The sequence below is a fragment of the Rhagoletis pomonella genome, unplaced genomic scaffold (genome assembly GCF_013731165.1).
Source record: "Rhagoletis pomonella isolate Grant_MI unplaced genomic scaffold, Rhpom_1.0 Rhpom_scaffold_00004, whole genome shotgun sequence".
Lineage (NCBI taxonomy): Eukaryota > Metazoa > Arthropoda > Insecta > Diptera > Tephritidae > Rhagoletis > Rhagoletis pomonella.
The window spans coordinates 75,029,064-75,054,259 of NW_023458558.1; the positions used below are offsets into that span (position 1 = coordinate 75,029,064).

A 25,196-nucleotide genomic window follows, 5' to 3' on the forward strand; every position below is an offset into this window, starting at 1 on the left:
AAAACTCATACGGCTGTGTAAAATGACGTTGAGCAATACCACCAGCTCCGTCAGAATTGGAAAAGACCTCTCCGAGCCGTTCGCCACAAAACGGGGTTTCAGACAGGGCGACTCCCTTTCATGTGACTTCTTTAATCTGATGTCGGAGAAGATAATAAGAGCTGCAGAACTGAACCGCTCAGGAACAATTTACTATAAGAGCGTGCAATTGCTGGCTTATGCCGATGACATCGACATCATCGCTAACAAAAACCGTGAAGTCTGTTCTGCCTTTTCCAAGTTGGATAGGGAAGCAAAGCGAATGGGTCTGGTGGTAAACGAGGACAAGACGAAGTATCTCCTGTCATCAAACAAGCAGTCAGCACAATCGCGCCTTGGCACCCACGTCACTGTTGACAGTTACAATTTCGAGAAAGTAGAGAATTTCGTTTACTTGGGAACCAGCATTAACACCGATAATAATGTCAGCATTGAAATCCAACGTAGAATCACTCTTGCCAACAAGTGCTACTTTGGACTGAGTAGGCAATTCAGGAGTAAGGTCCTCTCTCGACGTACGAAAACCGCGCTCTATAAGTCACTCATCATGCCCGTGCTGGTATATGGCGCAGAAGCATGGACAATGACAACATCCGATGAGGCGGCTCTTGGAGTGTTTGAGAGAAAGATTTTGCGGAAGATTTACGGGCGTTTACGCGTTGGCGACGGCGAGTACCGCAGACGATGGAACGATGAGCTGTATGAGCTTTACAACGACATGGACATAGTGCAGCGAATTAAAATACAGCGGCTCCGCTGGCTTGGTCATGTCGTTTGAATGGACACCGACGCTCCAGCTCTGAAAGTATTCAACTCGGAACCCGCTGGTGGTAGCAGAGGAAGAGAGAAGCCCCCACTGCGATGGAAAGATCAGGTGGAGAAGGACTTGGCTTCACTTGGCGTTTCCAATTTGCGTCAGTTGGCACAGAGCAGAAACGACTGGCGTGCTTTGCTGAACTCGGCCAAAATCGCTTAGGCGGTTACAGCGCCAAAAAAGAAGAAGAAGAAGAACAATGAAATTTGGTATGTATGTTTCCGTTAATCCAAGGTAGGTTGGTATTAAAAATGGGCGAAACCGGACTGTAACCACGCCCACTTCCCATATAACGGTAATTTCCAGAAATACGAAAACTGCGATATTTTAGTAACTACTGAAGATAATTCACTCAAAATTGATATTTACAATAACTTTCAGACGGAAAATAAGAATATTATAAATTTTTGGAAAATGGGCGTAGCCACGCCCACTTATGGTTACATGTGTATATCTTGGTAACCGCTGCACCAATTTCTTCCAATCTTAGCACAGTTGTTGGTCTTGATACAGTATACTAAATGACCAAAAATTTTAAAAATCGGACAATAACCACGCCCACATCCCATATAACGGTAATTTTCGGAAATACGAAAACTGCGATATTTTAGTAACTACTGAAGATAATTCACTCAAAATTGAAATTTACAATAACTTTCAGACGGAAAATAAGAATATTATAAATTTTTGGAAAATGGGCGTAGCCATGCCCACTTATGGTTACATGTGTATATATTGGTAACCGCTGCACCAATTTCTTCCAATCTTAGCACAGTTGTTGGCCTTGATACACTATACTAAATGACCAAAAATTTTAAAAATCGGACAATAACCACGCCCACACCCCATATAACGGTAATTTTCGGAAATACGAAAACTGCGATATTTTAGTAACTACTGAAGATAATTCACTCAAAATTGATATTTACAATAACTTTCAGACGGAAAATAAGAAAATTATAAATTTTTGGAAAATGGGCGTAGCCACGCCCACTTATGGTTACATGTGTATATCTTGGCAACCGCTGCACCGATGTCATCCAAACAGTTGTTGGGCTTGGTACAGCATACCAAATGGCCGAAAATTTTTAAAATCGGACAATAACCACGCCCACAGTCCATATAAGGGTAGTTTAGAGAAATACGGAATCTTCGATAAATCAGTAAATATTAAAGCTAATTTATTCAAAATTGACGCTTGCAACAATTCTTTACCAAGAAATACGTTTATTTTAAAATTTTGGAAAATGGGCGTGGCACCGCCCACTTATGATCACATATATGTATCTCGGTAACCGTTCCACCAATTTGTACCAAACTCGGTATGGTTATTGTGCTTGCCACATAAAAGCAAAACGTTGAAAATTATTTAAACCGGACTAAAATTGAGGCCGCTTTTCATATAACGGTAAATTTCAGAACTGCTTGAAACTTCAAAATTTCTTCTAATTTACTTAAAATTGATACGCCCCAGCTTAGCATGTAGCTGTAGCTTTCGGAAAGGTGGAAAACCTATATTTAATACTTGCGCCGGGTATTTAATGTTCGGCTCCGCCCGAACTTACACTTTCTTACTTGTTTTTATTTTATTTATCCATCAACCCTAAAAATTTTAAGCAAATCAAACACATGAAGTGTTAACCCCGTCCATTTTGGTATGGAACGCCTCATATATACTTATGTATATATACAAGTCGGACAGATTTCGTAAAAAAAAATTATGTCATGTCTACGATTCGGTCCAAATTTTTTATGGGTTCTATACATGAAACATGAAATAAGCCAAAACGTATCCGAGGATTTTTTTTCTTTCTTTCTTCGGAGATATGATCTGTCAAAGTTAGAATTTTTTCGTGATTCTGACCATTCACGTACTTCTTCAAATCGTTATATCTCGGGTTCTGCTCATCGTGGAGACTTCATCTTAACGTCGTTTTGAAGATAAAGTGACGGGCTTTTTATATAATGGTTCTTATTATCTTAAAGTTAAACTAACTATTAAAAGTTGAACTTTTTTAAGTTGATTTACATAGTAAAGACCAAAAAATAAATTAAAAATGTTCCAAAAAAATGGGAGTTTTTCAAGAACTATTTTAAATTTTTTTTTATGACGAGGTGGTTTATTTTTTGAAAGTCAACACTGAAGTGTCTACAATGAACATAACCCGAGACATAACAAATTTTAAGAAGTACATGATTATTTAGTCAGAATCACGGAAAAATCCAAAATTTGACAGAAAAGAAGATAAAAGGAAAAATGTGAAGCCAATCGAAATTCTGACACCAAATTGGGTGTCCGATATAAAAAGAATGCCTCATATATATATTATAACATAGAACAATAGTAGTGTTAGAATTGTACTATACTTATTATTTGATTAGTTGTAGGGTTGCATTTTATAATTCTTTTATGCCATTACAGTATCTGAACGTTAGATCTCGAAGGCTTGATTTCGGGATCTCGGCACTCCAAAAAGGGCTCGGGACTCCCGGGATTCGGAAATAGAAATGTAATGGTTTTTGTTTTGCTTATTTTTTAACCAAATTTGTGCTGTTAAATGAAACAGAAATAACACGTTGTCGGATGCTGCCTTTCAACCTATTGGAGGTTACTTACGAAGGTATTAGCTACTGAATAAAATGAAATTCAGCTGCTCAAATCTGCCACTAAAATTTTAATGTATTGCTTTTAGCACGCTTATATTAGCTTCGCCCGTGTACACCACACACCATACTTGGAATTTTGCAACTCTGACAGCGAATTCGTAATAAGCGACCCCTAAAACCCCGGACTTTGGCGCACTTTTGAATTTCGGACGCATTGTGCTTCGCCCGAAAATCAAAATGTTTTGATATTTTAGGATGGTTGCCGCGTCACACAATGGGACTACAGCGGCCAAAAATAAAAAAAATAAAGGACTCACTAATTATAAAAAAAGTAGTTGCGCAGATTCAATCCAAAATACCCAACTAACCCATATCAAAAAGAATTTTTCCTAAAATTTCATATTTGCGGCCATGGGACGAGTTTAAAGTAGATGCAACAAAAAAAAAAGAAAAATTTTGAAAAAATTGTCATTTTGTTGGAAGTTTTTTAAAGTGTTTTTTTTTTACGTGTGCGGAGGTATAATTGGCCAATCCGATTGATTACCAGTTTTTTTAATATATACTTAGAGTGTGGCAACGTTTGTTTTTTCACTTGGAATTTGACATTTACGAGTTACTGTTACTTAAATATTAACTGAAACTGAAGATTTGTTGTGGTAAAAAATTTGTTGGATAGTTGTTAAAAAGTTTCGCAGACTTCATTTCCAATTTGTTATACCAAGTTATGTTAATAACGTTCATTTTTAGCTGCAAGAAGTCGCAATTTCACATTTTATTGATCTTTTCACAGTGCCATCTTCAATAAAAATTTTTGAAATTTTTGAGGTGTGGCTGACTTCAAAAAATTTTTATCGGCAAAATCAAATCAAAACCATTCTAAAGTTCTTGGATGAAAAATGTGAAGAAGGAATTAATATTGATGACAACAAAATTGGCTTACTGGTTACCAAATTCTCACAAAAATGGTCAAAGAGCCACCGCATTGGCTGAACACAGAATTAAGCTTTCAAAAGCAAGATGAACATGCGGGACCAAATAATTATGATTTAATGTCATACATGCTGCTTTCCTCTGATCCACTATTAAGAAGCAAACGACGAGTTTTTAAGAATCGTTCTTCTGTAGAGATAACGGAGTTTCTTGTACCGGAAGAAGAAGAAATCGGCTGTAGTAGTGATTTGAGCGATGAAGATTTAATTTAGTTTATGTATTATGAGATTTCGCAATTACTTCAATTAATGAAATAACGTTGTTTTAATACATTTTAAATGTACCTGAGTTCCCTTCTAACTTATGTTATTTTAAAAGAAAATATAAACAAAATACATGAAAAAATGTATTATTCTTAAATGCAATGCTAATTTTAAATCAAAATTAAAGTACCCATAGTCCAATTTGGTTTGAGCATTACAGTAAGCAAGTCTCTTAAAAATGTGTACACAATTTAGTCGAAATATCTTCATGTGTTATGCTGTCATAATTTTTTTTCGTATATTTTGTATGGTGGGTGGGCGTGTCCATTGTCCGATTTTGACGATTTTTGATCTCAAGTGTAACATTGGCTTTAAAATGACGTGTGCAAAATTTTATTGCTCAAGCTCAATTCCTTCTATTTTTGGCTACACTTAGTACCGGGATGTCCCACTGTGCGTCGGTTGCTCCGTGTGTAAAAAGTTATTGGCTTAGTCCATTGAAAAGAGTTGAGCTGAATAGGCGTTTTGGTAGAAAACAAAATTTTCATCCGTACGTTCATTTCATAACAGAGCATACACTACTGAGGTTGCTGCAATGGGGGCCTATACGGTTGCCTCGTTTGTATTGAACAAGAAAAACAGGTTGCCTCAACAAGTTGCTTCAACGGTTGCCCCGTGTGTAGTTGCTTTTACAAAAACGATGCATTTCTAATTGTTCTTGCTTCTTACATCAAAATATAATTGTTTAGAGAAAGTGGACTTAGCAGCAGATGTTCCCCGTTAGAGAGCGATATGTAGTATTAAAAAGTAAAATAATTTTTTTTTAAAGTAACACATTTCGCTGTTTTTGAACTGGCGTGGATCTAGTTAACATCGGACTGGTTCGTTTTTGGCCATAAAGATCTAGTACGCAGTAGAAATTTGGATTACTAGTTCGGGGTTTCCTTGCAGGGTACATATGCAAATACATGTGTATAAGCGCAATACTCTTAGGTAAAAATATAGAAAGCCTATGAGAAATAAAGTGATAATCTAATATATAGAAATTAATGTATTTGTGTGTCTTTTATAGGTGTCCAAAGTGCATAACCAATCTTTGTAAAATTTTAATAGCTGCCCTAGGGGAAAATACATCTATATATATTATTTTTGGAAAATTATATTAAAGGCAAACCACTACTCATCATATCTTCCCAGCTATTGGGCGAAAATTAATAATATTTAGCGTATATGTCCTTTAGATGAAGCTATGGCTCATTTTGAAATGATGGGCAGTGCCACGCCTCATACAATAAAACTGTTACCATTTTATATGTGCGCGCATCACGTAAAAACTTCTGGATCAATTTAATCGAAATTTTAGGGAAATAAGTAGAGAAGGTTTACGTTTTTCTGGTAGGTGGAACAGATACCGATCTATTCGAAAATTGTATTTGTGAACCGCTTTTCTTAATTTTTAAAATTCATGCAATATTTTTTTCCTAGATCTATATGCTAGCAAATATCCCGCGTGCTTCGCTGCGCCTTAAAAGTATTTTGGTGTTTTTACTCGCCCTCAATACATTCATGGCCCTTAGTTAATATTGTATTGAAAGATTTTGTTGCCAAATTACAAAAAAAAATTATTTAATGGTGATTTCGTTTCTACCAAAAAAATTGTGTATTTTGATTGCCCCTTTCTCTTTTCGTGTTCGATTCTAAATTAAATGTAAATGGTGAGAAAATTGTGTGTTCGTTTCTTAAAATGTCACACTCTTGTAAGGCAAAAAGGCATATTCTCTGCGCTGTGAAGCTTTGTCAGGGGAGATGGTTGCCCTGAAAATCTAATGGTTGTTTATAACGACAATATTATGAAATGCGTGAGCAAGACAAGCACAAGAAGGCAAAAACATGAATTTTTACAGGGTTCAACGTCACTTTCAGAGCTTTTTAAATCTATTTTATTTTTTGTGAAAAAGGACATAAGAGTTTTGGAAGTATTAACAAAAACGAAAACTGTCAACAAAAAGGATTAGCTTAACACCCACATGCCTTTGGTGTGAATTGTGTTGGTCAGAGTTGTGACTACCATTACCATTACAATGTAATGGATCTTGTCAACTGCGACATTTTGTAATAGAATAAAATTTACACTTGAAATTTGTTACTCGGCGGTTTTTGTGGTCACCGACTACGCTCGTATTTTTTAATTTAAATTGGCGGATGCAATATGGCGGATAAATTTTTGATCATTCATCCTCTTCCAAAATTGGTTCAGGTAAAAAAAAATCGGCTATGTTCTTGAAAATTCGGTAAAAATTAACCAATTTTGGAGAGGGGCGCTTCATTTGACGAAATACTCGCTTACAAGCCTTTCCAATAATACATATTTAAATACATATGTACATATATCTTATCTATGAGCAGTAAGGAGTAAAGAGTAAGAGTTGTATTTAATGGGTAACACACTAGACTTATATTTTCCTACAAGGTTATCTATAAAAATGGACAGGAAACTTTATTCATTGGATTAGCGAGCATGGGCTCGTATTTAATTACACAAAGCTTTTGCCTTTTTTTAATTATTTTCTTTATTATTTTCTTGTTTGCTTAACTGTAGATGATTTCACGTCGCATAGCGCATACCACCACGATGGCCACCATCATCCTGCGAACATTTACAACAATCCCTTCAGTTCCTTAGCCAACATGCACGAAGTTTATGAAACCCATGAGATCCATCAGCGAAAATACGACAATAAACAGAGAGAAATGAAAAAGCACATGGAAATGAAGAAACACAGGTAAGTACCTATAAAGTAATGCCAACCAGTAAATACAAAGGTGGCGGCATTCGTCGCCTGAATATGAGAAGCAAAATGTACAGTAAAAAAAGCGTGCCTGATTATAATTACCCCTAATATTAAGCACAAGGATAAAAAGTATTTTGATTTTTTGTTAATTGAATTCAGCTTAGCCGGTTTACCTCAGTAGTCGAAGTTTAACTTATTAAAACTTCGACAGCCGATGCACCCACATACTCAAATGTGCAAGTATGTTCGTTATTGATTTTGAGTTATGACCGCGGAAATTAAAAGCTTAACTTCCCAAGCACACAAAGCCAAAATTTCGCTCAAATGATTTTCACAGAATAACATGTATGACTGCTGATGTAGAAAATTACTAATTTCTCGTCTTCACTTACATTACACAGCACTTGCACCTTTACCATTTTACTGCTGGCGCTGGTGTATTTATAGGGGCTGCAAACCAATCCAAAAATCGAGGCGGCTCAGTTCAGTGGTTGAACCACTTAGGGCCGTTTTCTAATGTAAGCAGTAAAGTTGCCTTTACTAACAGGGCAGATAAATTGTTCCTCACTTTAAAGTGTTTTCGTTGTCTTATCTTACCTGTAAAAATAAATTTGTTATTCCGTAGAGTGAAACTTCACTACATTTCCGAGAGTGAAACTTCACTACATTCGTCATAAAATTTCAAAGGTTGGCAATGCAACATAAGCAAATATAGAGCAAGAGCAACTGCTAGCAAAAACCAAAACCTTGGTTGAAATATCTAATATAACGGGTGATTTTTTAAGAGCTTGATAACTTTTTTTGCAAAAATTTGCAAAATCTCATCGGTTCTTTATTTGAAACGTTAGATTGGTCCATGACATTTACTTTTTGAAGATATTTTCATTTAAATGTTGACCGCGGCTGCGTCTTAGGTGGTCCATTCGGAAAGTCCAATTTTGGGCAACTTTTTCGAGCATTTCGGCCGGAATAGCCCGAATTTCTTCGGAAATGTTGTCTTCCAAAGCTGGAATAGTTGCTGGCTTATTTCTGTAGACTTTAGACTTGACGTAGCCCCACAAAAAATAGTCTAAAGGCGTCAAATCGCATGATCTTGGTGGCCAACTTACCGGTCCATTTCTTGAGATGAATTGTTCTCCGAAGTTTTCCCTCAAAATGGCCATAGAATCGCGAGCTGTGTGGCATGTAGCGCCATCTTGTTGAAACCACATGTCAACCAAGTTCAGTTCTTCCATTTTTGGCAACAAAAAGTTTGTTAGCATCGAACGATAGCGATCGCCATTCACCGTAACGTTGCGTCCAACAGCATCTTTGAAAAAATACGGTCCAATGATTCCACCAGCGTACAAACCACACCAACAGTGCATTTTTCGGGATGCATGGGCAGTTCTTGAACGGCTTCTGGTTGCTCTTCACTCCAAATGCGGCAATTTTGCTTATTTACGAAGCCATTCAACCAGAAATGAGCCTCATCGCTGAACAAAATTTGTCGATAAAAAAGCGCGAAACACATTTCGAACCGAACACTGATTTTGGTAATAAAATTCAATGATTTGCAAGCGTTGCTCGTTAGTAAGTCTATTCATGATGAAATTTCAAAGCATACTGAGCATCTTTCTCTTTGACACCATGTCTGAAATCCCACGTGATCTGTCAAATACTAATGCATGAAAATCCTAACCTCAAAAAAATCACCCGTTATCTGACTCATGAACCAAAACCAAACCAAAATTTAAAGTTGGGTACAAATTTTAAAGGTTGCATCGGGTGAGCAACAGTTTATCGATTCGAGAAATTAATGCGCTGCTGAGAAAACGAAAACTCGTATATCTATCGAGACGATAAAGTGACCGGTAAACTAAAGGTTAGATGAGAAAACGGCCCTTAGAAAAAATGTATACCGGTAAAAGAGCCGGTTGATGAGCATCTCAGAACCGCGGTTCGATTCGGTTTAAATGGGAAAACTTGTTTATACTAAGGGCCGGTTTCTCAAGTATGTTTTACTAGATATTTATCTGCCCTTTAAACACAAATTTTGTTCTATTTTTCGCCCGCTTCCATCAATTAATTTAAAATTTATCACCCTGTTTGTTCCGAAAATTTGTTACATTACGTTTTTACGGTCTGATAAATTTTAAAATTGGTTGGTCAAAACCAAGCATAAGTTATACAAGTATTAAAATCAAATTTTTTTCTTCATCTAATACCCAAAATCGGTACTACTTTAGTCGAAGATATCACATGTAAATTTTTGCCCCGATTGGAGTCGGTTAAGGCGTATCGCACAGGGGTCAAATTTAAGATTACTCTATGAAAACGCCTTAATCGACTCCAGTCGGGACCAACTTTTATATAGATGAAAAAAAACAATAATTTATATTTTTTGAGTCTCTATAGAGGAATCTGAACTTTGTCATCTGTGCGGCACGCCTTAAGGGTCCACAATCGGGACCAAAATTTATACGTGATATCTGTGACCGTGGTATTACCAATTAAGGGGGTGAGACGGAAAAAATCCTTCATTTTATTTTTAAGGAACACCCTAATGTACATACATATATAAAAAATAAAAAACTTTGTTATTGAGATCAAATTCAAATATGTATAATATTCGCGAAACTAAGGTCCATCATAGTTTTTCTCTCTGACGTCACGATTTTTTTGAAAGGACTTTATAATTAGAAATATATGATTACCTCAAAAAAATTATTTAAAAAATTAAGGGCAATGTAGAAAAACCGTATGGGTTAATGAGAAATTTATGTAGAATTAACTCTGATTAAATTTTTTGGTGCATAAGGACAGGCAAGTACTGGAAATGCTTTTTTAAAATTTTTTTCTTGAATAACCTTGAAATTTTGAAAAATTATTTTTTGAAAAATGTTATGCTAAGAATTAATATACACTCGACCACATCCTCGAATATAAGCTTAACTCTAGAATCATAAGACAGTTTTAACCTACCTTATAGGTAATATACGTAAATTTTACTTACCATTTGTCTGTGTTATTTTAAATAAATGTTTAATAAAAACTTATTTGTCTTCTGTGTTGATTTTATTGAATGAAAATATAAAGTTGTTTGTTTCTTAAACTAAGTTATAGAAAAATTTATGGGAAATTCTCCATACATTCCTGACATATTTTAATTTGATGCTCACCACACAGGACAGCTTCGTTACATATTGAGCCGCGTCAAACTGGACAGTTGAAAGCATTGCTTGGGTATTGAGCTAGAACTATTACTGTCTAGTTTTACGCTAGTTCTGAGCTAGACAGATTTTCTGCAGGGTGCTTTCTTTATTTTATTTTTGCATACACAAGTCAATAATTAATCGAATGTCAGTCCGCGTTTGGTGTATAGGTAAGCAGTCTCTGTTACTAGATCTTGTAAATAGAACTGATTTTAAATTATTTTCTTAATAAATCTTTCCAAGCTGCTTCAAAAGATATTTATTCTTTGGACACAGATGACTTAAATATGATGATGAGGCTGGTTGTGTAAACACTTAAGGTTACAGGGCTTATTGTAGTAGGTGAAATCCCGTATTCCTCGGACTCGGACTAGTAAAACTGTCAAAAAATAAAAATTCGCTCAGAGCGAGAGAGTAACATTGAAAAGTACGGGATCGCTTTCGAGTAAAAAATGGTAACTTCTGTCAACTTCAACATAACCTCCAAATTTTGGTTGTAAATTTTTGCTTATTTTGTATGTAAACACACTCAGCTCACACATGCAAATAACCAAAAATACTTTCAAATTCATTAGAATCCAGTTAAACAAGTAATTAAATACTTTTCAACATTAATTAGCAAAGTGCACTTTTCTTTTGTTTACAATTTGGTTGCCAAACACACTACAGCTGATCGTTTGACATATTTACTAGAATTTACCAGCAAAAAATTCTCGGACTAAAACTGGTAACTTCTGACAGAGAGAGAACCGTATTTACTCCCTTTTTTGTCCTCTCAATAGTCAGAGAACCGAGTACGGGATCGATTTCCATTAAAATCTGACTGATTCTGACTATTTCTGAGTAGTCCGGACTCGTACCTGATCGCATCTAATGTTTGCAATTGCACATTAAAAGCCAAATCAGGAAGAGCTGATCTTTTGCAACACGCTCGCAAAACCATCAAAAAAACTGTAGCAGCATAAAAAGTCAGAAAAAAGCAGGCAACTTTTTTAATACTTCATTGAAAATGTAATGAACCCAAAAAAGGCTGAAATATTGCTATGCTCTTTCTTAGCAGAACGTAATTTCGACAACCAACCCCCTTACCAAATGTCTACAAGAAAAAAATTATTCAAAATCAATTGTTTATTATATAATGAGCTTGTCCTTAATGGAAAAATAATAAACATTAAGTAAACAAAAGAGAAACAGCCAAAATCGATCAAAATGGTGATGACTTAATCAGCTGGTCAGAAGTGTATGTATAAAATTATTTTTATATTAACGATCTCAAACCAGTTTACAATGAATTTTAAATGTGCTCTGTCAAAATTACATTTGAATATACCTTACGTACATACGAGTATGTACCTTTGTATACAATAAATAAACTTTGTATAAACGACAAATAAAACAATACAGGATTACAATTAAAGTAAACATTCATCGAACGAACTTGGATTACGATAACAGTAATCGTAATTTTTACTTTTTAAAATTACGATTACTGTAATCGTAATCTAAATTCGTTCGATGAAGAATTACTGTAACCGTAAGCTTGTTTTTTAAGCTTGTTTGGATTACTGCAATCCTAATCGTTTAGTAATCGTAATTCTTATCGCCCAGCTCTGACATAACACATGTGATGTTGCTTTTTTGCCTGTTTTAAGATATTTGCCTTTTTGCCTATTGTACCTTTAAAAAAGTAATAATAGCGAGGAAAAAGCCCTTATTCCTGATAATACAAATGTTTCAAACGTTCCATATTTAAATCGGGCGCCACTTGTATCAGCTCACGCCGAGCGCACGTTTAGTACATTCAAAGCTGTGTTAAAGCCTGTTCTGTTACAAAAATATCAAGTTTATACTGAAGAAAATCTATGGATAAATAAAAAAGTAATAAGAGGTCTTATGAAAATGCGCAAAGATTCTTTGTATAAAAAATGAGCAGGAAGGAATGTTACTCATACGCCATGTACACCTGAAAATATCTCGTAAACTTATCCATAGAATAAAAAATTAACTCGATTTTCGGAATCAGCGAGCAATTCTATATAGGATTGGATATGTAGTGGCGTCCGTTGAACATTTTTCTTGTAAACCAGTATTATTTTTCAGTTTTTGTCTTTTATGAGTGCCTTTTTTGCTATTACTAAATTAGGTGATGTATATAGGTAAACAAAAAATTCAAAAGTTAATAATTTTCTTTTTGTAATATATAAAAATCTCGTGTGACAGTGTTTGTGGTCGAACTCCTCCTAAACGGCCCGACCGATCTTTATTTTTGTGTATATACGGTATTTATGAAAATCGGATGTAAAGTATATTTCATACCGGTGGGTGCAGAGGGCGTGGCACCTCCCATACAAACCGAATTTTTCATATTGCATATCTCTGAAAGTGTTCATGGTAGAGTACTGGAACTTGGTATGTACAAATTATATAAAATCAATCGCATAGTCATGAAGATAAATAGGGACTATTAGGAAAAGGAGCGTGGCACCTCACATGCAAACCGAATTTTCCATACTGCATGGAGATATGCAGATATGGAAGTTTTCTTGGTTGAGTACTCGAATATGGTATGGAGATATATGAAATCAATCCCATACTCTTAGAGAAAATTGGAGCTATTTGAAAAAGGGCGCGGCGCCTTTCAAACGCGTTTCTTTGTATGCATATAAGTACACTGTTGCCAGGTTTTTCAAGACGGCAATGAAAATAAGCCTGCTGACAACCACCAAACCGTAATATTAGAAGATAAATGCGTCACTGAATCGCAATTTAACTTTATTTCGCTGCGTGCTAATTTTAACACTTACACTTTTCTAAGAAAAATAAAAAAAAATCAAGTTTTTTCAACAGATCTTTCACAAATAATATTCGACCTATTCAGACCTATGTACAGCTTTTTAATTATTTGAGCACCGATTCTCTTTATAGCAGAACGTTGAACATTTCTGCTGAATATCCCTATTGCAGGAGCCTACTCTTTGACTTTAAATAGCAAAAGAAGAGGGGCGTATGGGACAGTTTTAGCACAAAAGTTTTTAGCCAAGGATTCAATGTACTTTATATCCCTATGAAAAAAATATTGCCCGACAAGTAAACAAAATCACTGTTTTTTGAAATGTGTGGTAAAAATAAATTTCCCAAAGAGCTTAATTTAAAATGATTGAAATGAATATAACATCAAAAGCAAATCACGAAAAAGTGGTTTAAACTGTGCACCCTTTTTCCTTCATGGCTAGTAGTTTTTTTCTAAGATTAGTCCACAGAACCATAATATATTAAGAAACAAATGATCAAGTAGAAGTGGGAACTTGTATAACTGCCAATTGATAGCTCGGTTATATATGTAGCTTGAGAAATAATAGGTTTAAATACACTTTTATCAAAGTTGATAAAGCTAACACAAATACTGCGGCAAAAAATATTGGCTTAAATTTGTCATTTTGTTTCCCAAATATATGTTCGCTTTCGCAAAAGCTCCGCATTTGCAATACGAATATTCGCAACAACCCTACTACATACGTATGTAGATATGCAGGCGTATGTACATTTAGGGACGCCCTAATATAGTAAAGTCGGGATTTTAATGCTCTCACCCCCTAGGATTGTTCTATATCGAAAAAAATTATACTCATATTTTTTTATTTTGAAATCAAAACATATTTAGAGGTCGCTTATATGGGGAAAAACAACTTTTCGTAGTCTTTACCGAAGACTTCTAATGACAATATCCAATTGTTTATTTAACAATTTTTTATACTAAAGATTTTTTTTATCCTCCCATTACATTTTCAGGCATTTCTGGGGGCTTTGGCGGATCTTTAAAATATAGTTACTATGAAAAAATGGTTAAAATAATAATTGGATATTATGATTGGGAATCTCTTAAAGAGAAACAGAGTTCTCCGATCGAAAAATATTAATTTTCAACAATTCTATACCATTTCTTCGAAAAGTGTTTGTTCACCATATAAAATACATAGAAAAATTTTAACGCTTTGACTGACCTCTAAATATTTTTTTATTTCAAAATAAAAAATATGCGTACTTTTCCCCAAATTGCAACTTTATTTTTCACATGCTTTTTTTTGACCACCCTAATGTACATACATACATATCGCACGTTTAATAAAATAGAGATGTAGCTCAAAATTTACGTTTTTGGAGATTTCATTATGCAATTAATAAGCTTGATAAGGAGAATATGTTCAGTCTAACAGATAACCAAACTTCCCAAACTTTGCGAATATGTGTCTTTTCATCTGTATATTTGTATACCAAATGTATGAATTGATAAAACTTTGATTGCGTTTCCCTAAAAAATTAAAATTTTGAAATACTTCGTTGTTTTATTAAACGTGCGATATGTGGAGAGTTGGTGTTAGTTTTCACTTTGGCAGCCATTTCTTCGCATTGGATGCGAGACGTAAATTAATGCCATAAATTATTTACACCCACCTGCGATATTAAAAATTAACGAGAAACTTTTCCAATATCTAGAAGTATGCGCTTCTCCTAACTTTAACTGGAGAGGTGATTGGGGGTAAGAAGAGTGGCGAAATCAAACATAGTTCATAGACCGCACATATGTACATATGTATGGATGCATGTATGTATGTGCATAAATATGATCACTTATGTACGTTGTATTTGTACGTTTTTATAAATTGCGGGCAAGTTTTTCGTTGCTCGCTCATATCGACAAAAAGTTTCGAAACACGTTTCTTACGAGTCAATTGCCCAGCAGTGAGAAAAAAACTAGCATACTCTTTTTAAACAGAGTGTCGATTTTTTTATGTAAGCGAAACGAAATTTTTAAACGAAGAAGGAATTGACAAACAAACTAGTTTTCACTTTGAAATCAAATTAGCGTGAATGATTGCGAGAATTTTAAGCTACTGACGTTTTGTAGAATTTTGACAAAAAAGATGTTCTCGTGCTAAATGTTTTTAAACAAATAGCTACAGACTATTTTAAAGAAAAAAGGTTCTTAATTTACATAAACAAATTGGTAAAAAATAAATAATTCGAAGTTAAAGAAAAATTATTGCTTGTTTACATATTAATGAAAATTCGTTTTTTTGTGTCTTGCACAAATGTAAATGTGATATGTGCATTAGATGCCTTCTTTTGCTAAAGTATTTCAGATACACCCTCCGGCAGCATAATATGAAAATAAGATGCTAAGAACCTAACAAAATGGAAAAAACTCATTGTTGCAAAAACTGAATGATCTACTCAGAAATCCGCTATTTAAAAGGCTGTTTTACGATAGGTTTAGATCCTTCTGAGGACACCTTTCTTCTTGCATAAGAAAAAAAAACAAAAGATATCCAACTTTATGTAGAATAAGCCGCTAAAGCGAATGGCGTAGTCAGTTTTCTAATACAACTAACCTGAAATTTACCCACACTAAAGTGACCATTTGGTACCTTTTCACGAATTTTCGAGTTTATCGTTAGGATTATCCAGAAAATAGTAATTTTTCCAAATTTGCATGCTTAAAATTGTATCTAATTTAATATAGTTTTTAGATTGAAAATCGAATAACGGACATTTTAACTAGTTAATTAGGTTTAGGTAAAGTTTGTTGAAATATTTAACCATGCCATTTTTGAACGCTAGGTAGGGAAATACTTTCTGTTGCGCCTCTACATCTTGAAAAATCATCCGTTTCTCGGTTTCGGATTTTTAGGACCTAAAAACCTATAAAAAATGCAAAATAAAATAACGAAATAGGCTGTAAAAGGCAAAATAAAATAGCGAAATAGACAGAAAAAGGCACTAGAAGTCGAAAGAAAAGTCTTGCATGTACTAAACGTGCGCTCGACGTGAGGTGATACAAGTGGCGCCCAATTTAAGTATGGAACGTTTAAAACTTCCATAATATCAGGACTAAGGGCTTTTTCCTCGCCCATAACTACTTTATCCACACCCCGTTTTGTCTCCTAGCCTACATTAGGTTAGGAAACAATTTGCTGTAAATTATCTTGAAGAAATAAATATACGAGCATTTTTTTCTTGAGAGATGCAAATTGATTTAAGAAATTTTGATAGAAGAAAATTCCTATTCCATTTCTTGTGCGCCATTTTATATGAATTTTTGGTTTTTTTTTTGAGAGCTCTTAAAAGTTTAACTGCGAATGAAACCTAAAAATATGCAATGCATACTCACTTACTGAGCCTAAAAGAGTTTACAACTGATATGTCCTTAACAAGGATTCGAAGATTTAATTTGCCCACTTCGAATTCGTACCACCAAAATTGCCTACATAACAAAAATTCAAGTTCATTTAATTTTCTCGGTATTCGAAATATTAAAAAAATTAGCCAATCGTAAAAAATCACCATCTCATTCGAAAACCAGAAACCAGATATCGAGGAAAATGAACATTAAAACTCTTTTTTTGAATTTTTTTTAATACTTTTGCAAGTTGAGCGCATCTTGTGTTTATAGAACTTTATATTAAACAAGTGATTTCAAATTACGGAAAGACCCTTGAGGTACCATCTTTCCGATAAAAAAAAAGAATTATTGAAATCGGTACACGTGGTCCAAAGTTATGCGTTAGCATACTATTCCGACGAATTGATAACTTACCCCTCTTTCGAAGTCGGTTACAAATGTTTGAGTTTTTTGCTAATTTTATGTAAATAAATGTAATTTATGAAACTTCAAAAAGTTTATTTATTTATTACATACTGTACATAAAACTTGCATAAATGTACTTTAATGATCATTTTATCTGAAGCGAATTCTCAGAAGTATAAACCCCTCCCAAAATATATTCCTGGGTGCGCCCCTGGTAGGGAGGAATATATTTGTATGGGATTTCGTTAACATGTAGTAACCTTCTCTTCAGCTGAAGTAAGCACTACACTATCAATATCTCTGGAACCCAAAAGCGCATGGCTAGCGCTAGCAGAGTGTATTGATTATTTAAATAAAAAAGCACAATTTCTTTCAACAAATCGCCCAAACCCACCAATTATTTTTTTATATAAAATTTATGTAGTCTATGTACTTACACATTTTTAATTTGTATACATCTTTGGTTTCGGTAGGGGTAAAATTTTCGAAGGTGTAACGCATATCCCAGCACAAAATTTCGAAGGGCTTAGCATGTGTATTTCGGCATACAATTTTTATTTTCATTAGAAGCACCCTGTGTTTGCTTGCCAAATGGTTGCATACATTTAGGCATATGCATAGTAAGAGAAAATGCCCTACAATTGATTATTACTTCCGATTATTTAAACTCCGCACATGCATACTGCTTTGTACCTATGTATTTACACAAATACATATGTATGGACTCATTTGTTGCAACTGGGCATGAATCACGTATGAAACGATAGTCATTCAAATGATACTGACAAAACGATGTTGTCAAAACATTGATTTATGCATTTGTGTTGCTGTTACGTGTTACTGTTACTGTTACGTGAAGCAAAACTGGAATCGAATTGACGATATCGCACAAACGATCAAACAATTTTTGATTTTTATGAAGCAAGACAATCTCGACACGATACCGTTCAGACGATTGTCGTCATACGTGACTCATGCCCTGGTTTTGATATTCGTAGATGGTTTTAGGCATAGGTTTAGTAGTCTATTTTGATAAAAATGCAAGGCGAAAATTTAAAAAAATACTGAAATCATTTTAACTGGGGCCGTTGATAACTGATGAACATACATGAATATATGTATGTATAATATGTATATGTATAGATGATAGAATAGCTCTAATCCAATACTTTTGTAAAATTCTGGAAAAAGGCCAAACAGCAAAATCACTCTCTGAAGAGAGCGTAAAAAGTGAGTAACAGCAAAACGTATGGAACAAAAAGCATCGGGTAAAATCCTGCAACATGAACTGCATTTACATGAACCACAGATTATATTCCGAAAAGAAATACTAAATTTAGGAACATATACAAATAGAAATTCTCAAACTATAAGCTCAAAAACAATAACTGATGCGGTGTTCCCAAGATATTTTAACGCCCTTGAGTCACAAGTATATAGAAGTATTTAATAAAATACCGACAATTTCATGTATTACAAGAATGAAAAATGAAAATGAATAAAAAAATTAAACCAGCAAAATGAATAAAATTAAGTGAAATTAATGTTTAATTTCTAACCTAACCTACATTTGTATGTATGTAACTGAATCGCCTAATAATAGCTTTACATATAAAAAGACTATCCTAATTTTCGAGCTTAACTCCCTAGTCTGTTATTAGAAAAGGAGATTAGCCATGCAAAATTATAATTAAAAATATTTCAGATTAAACCGATAACTTTTTGGTGTCCTACCTAGTTTTATTGATTACACTTGCGAAGAAAAGGAGGAATGTCAAATGTTAAAGTAAACAAAAAGTGACGCTAGTAAGGAAAATAGGTTTGTAAAGGTATTTTTAATTAAATATTCAGATAAAATATATTTAAATGGCGTAATATGTGTTGCAGAAAAAAGTGACCACGGTGGCACAGAGAAGAAGTTTAACTTTTCCTCGAGTTGTGTGAATAACAAGCACAACCAATTTGACAGCTAACGAGCTTTGATTGGGATTATTAGAGCGTTCCAGCACGGCTACGATTTGCAGGTTTTGACGAATTTAGCCCAAAGTCGTTGCCGTACGCCAAAAATTCTGTATCTGGGAACACTCTCGTGAGAGTAACTGAGCAACTGTTCCCAGAATGAAGTTTCAAGATTTAGTCCGGAGTTTTTCTTCTGGCAAATTCATGAAAAGTGTCAAACGATAGGTAGAGTTGCATTTGTGTACAAAAACAGAACGCGGTGAAAGCAAGTAACCTTACATTTGTTAAAAAATGGAAGTTAATAATGAAATATTCGAATATGTATGCAATTATTATTAATTATATAGATTTTAATAGTTATTTAGTGATCTTTTAGCCAAATCAGTCTTGTACTAATGACAAGTAAACAAACCAAATTACGTTTTTGCTGGAAAAAGTGCTTTTTGCGTTCCCGTACACTTCTGCATCTGTTCTCCTGTTACTCTCACTAGAGAGAGTAAAATCGTATCGTAATCGACTAAAACCTGTGGAACTGTCAAACTACAATTTTACTCTCTCAAGTGAGAGTAAAAGGAGAACAGACCCAGAAGTGCACGGGAACGCAAAAAGCACTATTTCCTGTAAAAACGTCCGTCGGTTTGTTTACATGTCATTTGTACAACACTGATTTAGCTGAAATATTACTAACTAATTATTAAAATCTATACATATTCAAATATTTCGTTGTTTACTTCCATTTTTTTTACAAATATAAGGTTATTTGCTTTCACCGCTTTCTGTTTTTGTTTGCACATGCAAATCAGCTGATCGTTTGACGATTTTCATGAACTTACAGGAAAAAAAACTCCGGACTAAATCCTGTAACTTCTGACTAGGAACAGTTGCTCAGTTACTCTCTCAAAAGTGTTCCCACTTACAGGTTTTATGTCAATAGGAACCACTTCCTGTAAGTTCTGACTAAATCCTGTAAACCGGACTGCTATTGGAACAGACTAATGCTTTGCGTTCGCATATGTTTACACATCAAATTTCATGAGTACCTATTACTCACGGCTTTTTTATTTTAGCAATGACATCTTGTTATAGAATAGTTTGTAAAACCGAAAAGGAATAGGTAGAAAGGTAGGGTAATAACAGATTACACAAATAACTTACACTCTAAAAAGTGCATGTAAAACTACTACTGAAAAGTGTTTATTTTTCAACCAGAACCTGTTCAAGTATACGCACAAGATGTTCAAGATTTGATTTTGAACATGAGTTGTTTAAAATATACACATGAAATGTTTAAAATTACAAACATTTTGAAAGTAAAAATATATTTTTTACAAATAATAAATGCTAAGTGACAGGGGCGCACGCCGGAGTATATTTTTTGGGGGAAAGGGTTTATACTTCTAAATATATATCATCAGCAAATACTGAAAATTCGCTCTTTAAAATACATTTATGAAAGTTTTATTTACAGTATGAAATAAATATATAAACTTTTTAAAGTATCATCAATTGCATTTTATTTACATAAAATTTACAAAGAACTCAGACATTTTTAACCGGCTTCAAAAAAGGGGAGGTTATCAATTCTTCGGAGTATTTTTATTTCTATTATTTATTCCACCGCATAACTTTGCACCGCGTGAACCGATTCCAATAATTATTTTTTTTACCGGAAAGATGATACCTCGCCTCGTAATTTGGTTTAGATCCGATCATTAAATCATGAAAAAATGAACGGTTAAAGATGCACTCAACTTTCAAAAGTAATACAAAATTTTACAAAAGAATTTTAATATAAATAATTTAAATAACTTCACGAAATTTTTACACTTTTTTATTTATTTTCGTCGATTTCTGGTTTCTCATTTTTTAATAATTCGAAGAACGAAAATTTAACTGAACTTGTATTTTTATCATGTAGCTCATTTTGGTGGAACGAATTCGAAATTAGCAAATTAAATCTTCGAATGCTTATTAAGTACATATGAGTGGTAAACTTTTTTAGGCTGTAAAGTGTAAAAAGCAACAGTAAGTGAGTATGCATTGCATATTTTTAGGACAATGTTTTCATTCGCAGTTAAACTTTAAAGAGCTCTCAAGAAAAAAAGAAAAATTCTTACAAAATGACGCACAAGAAATGGAAAAGAAATTTTTTTCTTTCAAAATTTCTTATATCATAATAAATTTAGCCCCAAAACCCACCCCTTGTGTAAGTAAACAGACATTGTTTAATTTTGCACACACTAGGAGAGGAAACTGGTTACCTCTCTTTATATGCGTAAATTTAAACGAAAATTTTTTAGAGGAAATTTTAAACATGTTATGTGTAAACTGTGAAAATGTGAACAATAAATGTTTAAAACTCAAAAAACAAATTTGAAATTTGTTCTACGCCACACATATGATAAGTAAAAGTAAGCAAGCAGTGTTTAAATTTGCATTCATTAAGAGAGGAAACTGGTTACCTATCTTAATATGCGCAAATTTAAACAAAAATTTTTTAGAGTGTAACACAATTTTACGTACATATAGTTTTAAAACGTATTTGTATTAATACGTTTTGCAATAGGACTGCGCGATTAATAAATTCATTATAACTCATATTAATTGATTCAAAATAAAGTACAAAGCTACTGTAATAAAAAAAAAAAATAAAAATAGGTAATATAAATAAGTAAGAAAGTCTAAGTTCGGGCGAAGCCGAACATTAAATACCCGGTGCAAATATTGTGTATTAATTTTGAGTAAATTAGCGTCCTTAAATTTCGAAATATTAAAATTTCAAGCATTTCTAAAATTTACAGAGTTTTGCGATTTTGTAAGAAAAGAAAAAATCTACTTTCATTTATGTCACGTAACGACACTCTCTTTAAATGCTTATATTTCAGGACCAAGCAGTTCGATTGTTTTCATTTTTCGGTTAAATATAGAGCTAATTATGTGCTATACAATGGTCGAAAAAAGTTAAAGAAAACAAATGGTATTCCTTGTTTGTATCACATTGAAACGTACGACTGTCATGTATACGACGTATGGAAATACCCATGTTAGTGTTCGGCTGAGCTTCTGCTTCGACTTGTGGTGTGCGCCTTGATGTTGTCACCAGTGTTGCCAAACATTTACTTTTACTACCAAAACTGATAGGTTTTTTTCCATTTGGTAGGTTGGTAGGATAGATTGGACAATAATAGTTATTTGCGTAAAAGGTGAAGTCCCACACTGTCCACCTAACAGAGACTTTATTGTAAGACTTGAGGAATACCACCAAAACTAACCTATTGATCTTTGAATATGGTAGTAAGACCCGTTGTCACATATGCGGCACTGGCCTGGTGACAAAAAGCTACGTAAGTAAAGGAGGCTTTCACCTTTAGCAAGGTGCACCGACTGGTCCGCGTGGCCATTACAGGATGTCCAACGGATGACCTTGGTGTCATTACAGGCGTTTTTCCTTTGTCTATGTTATTTGAAAGAGGCCTACAGGAGCGCCCTACGACTGTCTAATATGATCAGCAAGAAAATTTGGGATCTTCGGGGTCAAATTGGAGGTTCCTAAGCCATCACTGGATAATCCCGAGTTGTCTTTCTATAAACACTACAAGGTCAGAATTCCTGAAAGGGACTGTTCTAAAGTGATAATAACTATTGACGAAAGGCCCAAGTATGGTATACTGACGGATCAAAGATGAATGACGAGAGTACTGGGGCAGGCGTATTTAGACCAAAATTCCGGAAAGTCTGCCAATTTACACATACCCAACTATATTCCAGACGAAAGTCTTCGGAATCGTGGTCTGTGTAGAAGGACAAATGAAGCCAAATTAAATATTATGTCGGATATTCAGGCAGGTTAAAGGCCTCAGTCTCTTTTAAAAGGGCATCAGGCTTGTGGACAGCTGTAAAACTCTTTTGAACCACTTGGAAGCCAACAATAACGTAACGCTATGTGGGGTTCCGGGACATGAAGGGTTTAAAGGCAACGAAAGCTGACTGTCTCGCAAAGCGTGCTGGTGGAGGAAACTCCAGAGCATATTCTATGTGACTGCCCACGTATCATAAATACGTGTATCAGACTGATACACTTTGGGGAAGGATTGTGTTCATCCAAAATTTTATTTAAACATGGCGCCCTCCAAATAAGGTTGAAATGATTACAATTAGGGTTAAGAACAATAGATATTCTAAGGTCGCAGCGCGTGTATCCCAGACGTAATAATAATAATATCGTCGATATTTTTGCAAAACCGCCCATCGCCCAATTGCAAAACCGCCTATCTTACGACACTCAAATTTTACAGGAGAGCGAAAACAGTTTATTCTTTGAAGGCGTTGCCTTATTAGGCGGTATTTTCTTTAGCTATTATTTTAATAACGATTTAATGATTTTTATGCATAAATCTCGATGCCCGGAGCTCAGGATTAGCAAATCTCATTTTTGCCACAACGGCAATTTAGGCGGTATTGCAACTGGTCGATGAGCGGTTTTGCAAAAACATCGACGATATGTATGTGTAAAGAGACAAATATTTGTGTAAGTCTGTACAGTAAAATGAATTTTATACGTAGTTAATTTATTTTTATTGTTCTAGCTGTGTTTTAGTTTTTCTAAATGTTATGTTATCTACATTTTTAATAAACTTGTCATTAAAAAAATATTAAAAACTTAAATAAAGTCTTGGTAGGTATTGGTTGATTTTGGTAGGAAAAAAAAATTGTCTGTGGCAACACAGGTTGTCACACAAAGCGGAGGGACCTACAGTTTTACGCCGACTCCGAATGGCGATTGTATTTTTGTGAGAAGCATGGCAGAAATATGCTCGGAAGTTTGCCATTGCCTGCCGAGGGACGACCGCTGTTAAGAAGAAGTAATTTTTAACAAAAAACAAAACCGACTTCGACTCTCATATAAAAAAAATATATATATATATACATATATATATATATATATATATATCTCATGACCCACTGATCGGATCTTAACCAGATTAGTATGGGACCACCTCTGAGACACTACCTTTTCGGTTGACGTGCTCCAAAGTTATGCGGTAACATACATAAAAAAAACAGATTCTTCCGACGAACTGATAACCTCCTCCTTTTTTTGGAAGTCGGTTAAAAAACCTTTTTCTATTTTTTTGCGATGTTGCTTTAACCAGGGCTTGAACGCAGGTGCTGATGAGTGAAAGCGCGCATTGCTTACCACTACACAGCGGCCGACTAAAATTTACTCAACCTTTTAAGAGGGCAGATTAGCTAATAGGTGGTACTTTTAGTTTAAGTATATTTTTTGATGCTTTGAGCTAATTAGCTCTTTTACACGAGTGCCAACCCACTAGCTCAGTATGGCGAATACCACTATTGTTTAAAATTTCAACAAACTTTAAAGAATGGTACACCTGATTTTACTTAACATGGCTTTATTTAAACCTGGTTTTTCGCATTATATAAATCAGCTACAATTTCAAGTATAATAATTTTGGAAAAATTACTATCTGGAAAATCCTAGCAAATAAATTTGAAAATTCGTCAAAAGAATACTAAATAGTCACTTGAGGCCGTGTAAGTAACTTTCAGGTTAGTTGTATTAAAAAACCGACTACACTAAACGCTTACTCTAAATAGAATGATATCTTTTGTTTTTTTTTTCTCGTGAAAACAGTCTTTTAAATCGGGAATTTCGGAGTAGCTCATTCATTTTTTGCAACACTGATTTTTTTTTAATTTTTTAAGTTAATTTTTTTAACGTCCTATTTTCATATTCTGCTGCCAGAAGATCCGCAATACTTTAGCAAAATATGTGGAGAAAATAAGACATCTTATGTTCGTATGTATACTAGAGTTCTACGCCGTTAGACTTTGTAGCGGCGGCGTCATCAACTTCAAAAAGAATCTTATCGCCACTCTAATTCGCATTATAATTCTATTTATTTCGTTCTTGAATTTCTTTTAAATTTATACATGTTTAGTTCCTAATTGAATTATAGTGGTGAAGCAGCGTTCTTTACATATATATAT

At 34.2% G+C, this 25,196-nt stretch overlaps 1 protein-coding gene across 5 annotated transcripts in view; it reads left to right on the plus strand.

Annotated features, from left to right (window-relative positions):
• Nucleotides 1-25,196, plus strand: part of LOC118738079 — a 525,494-nt gene that overhangs the window by 328,699 nt on the left and 171,599 nt on the right. For all 5 annotated transcript variants that reach the window (XM_036468998.1, XM_036469000.1, XM_036468997.1 and 2 more), the window contains one exon: nucleotides 7,253-7,436. In XM_036468998.1, coding sequence (XP_036324891.1) covers nucleotides 7,253-7,436 — 184 coding nt within the window. The remainder of the gene's footprint in view (nucleotides 1-7,252; nucleotides 7,437-25,196) is intronic.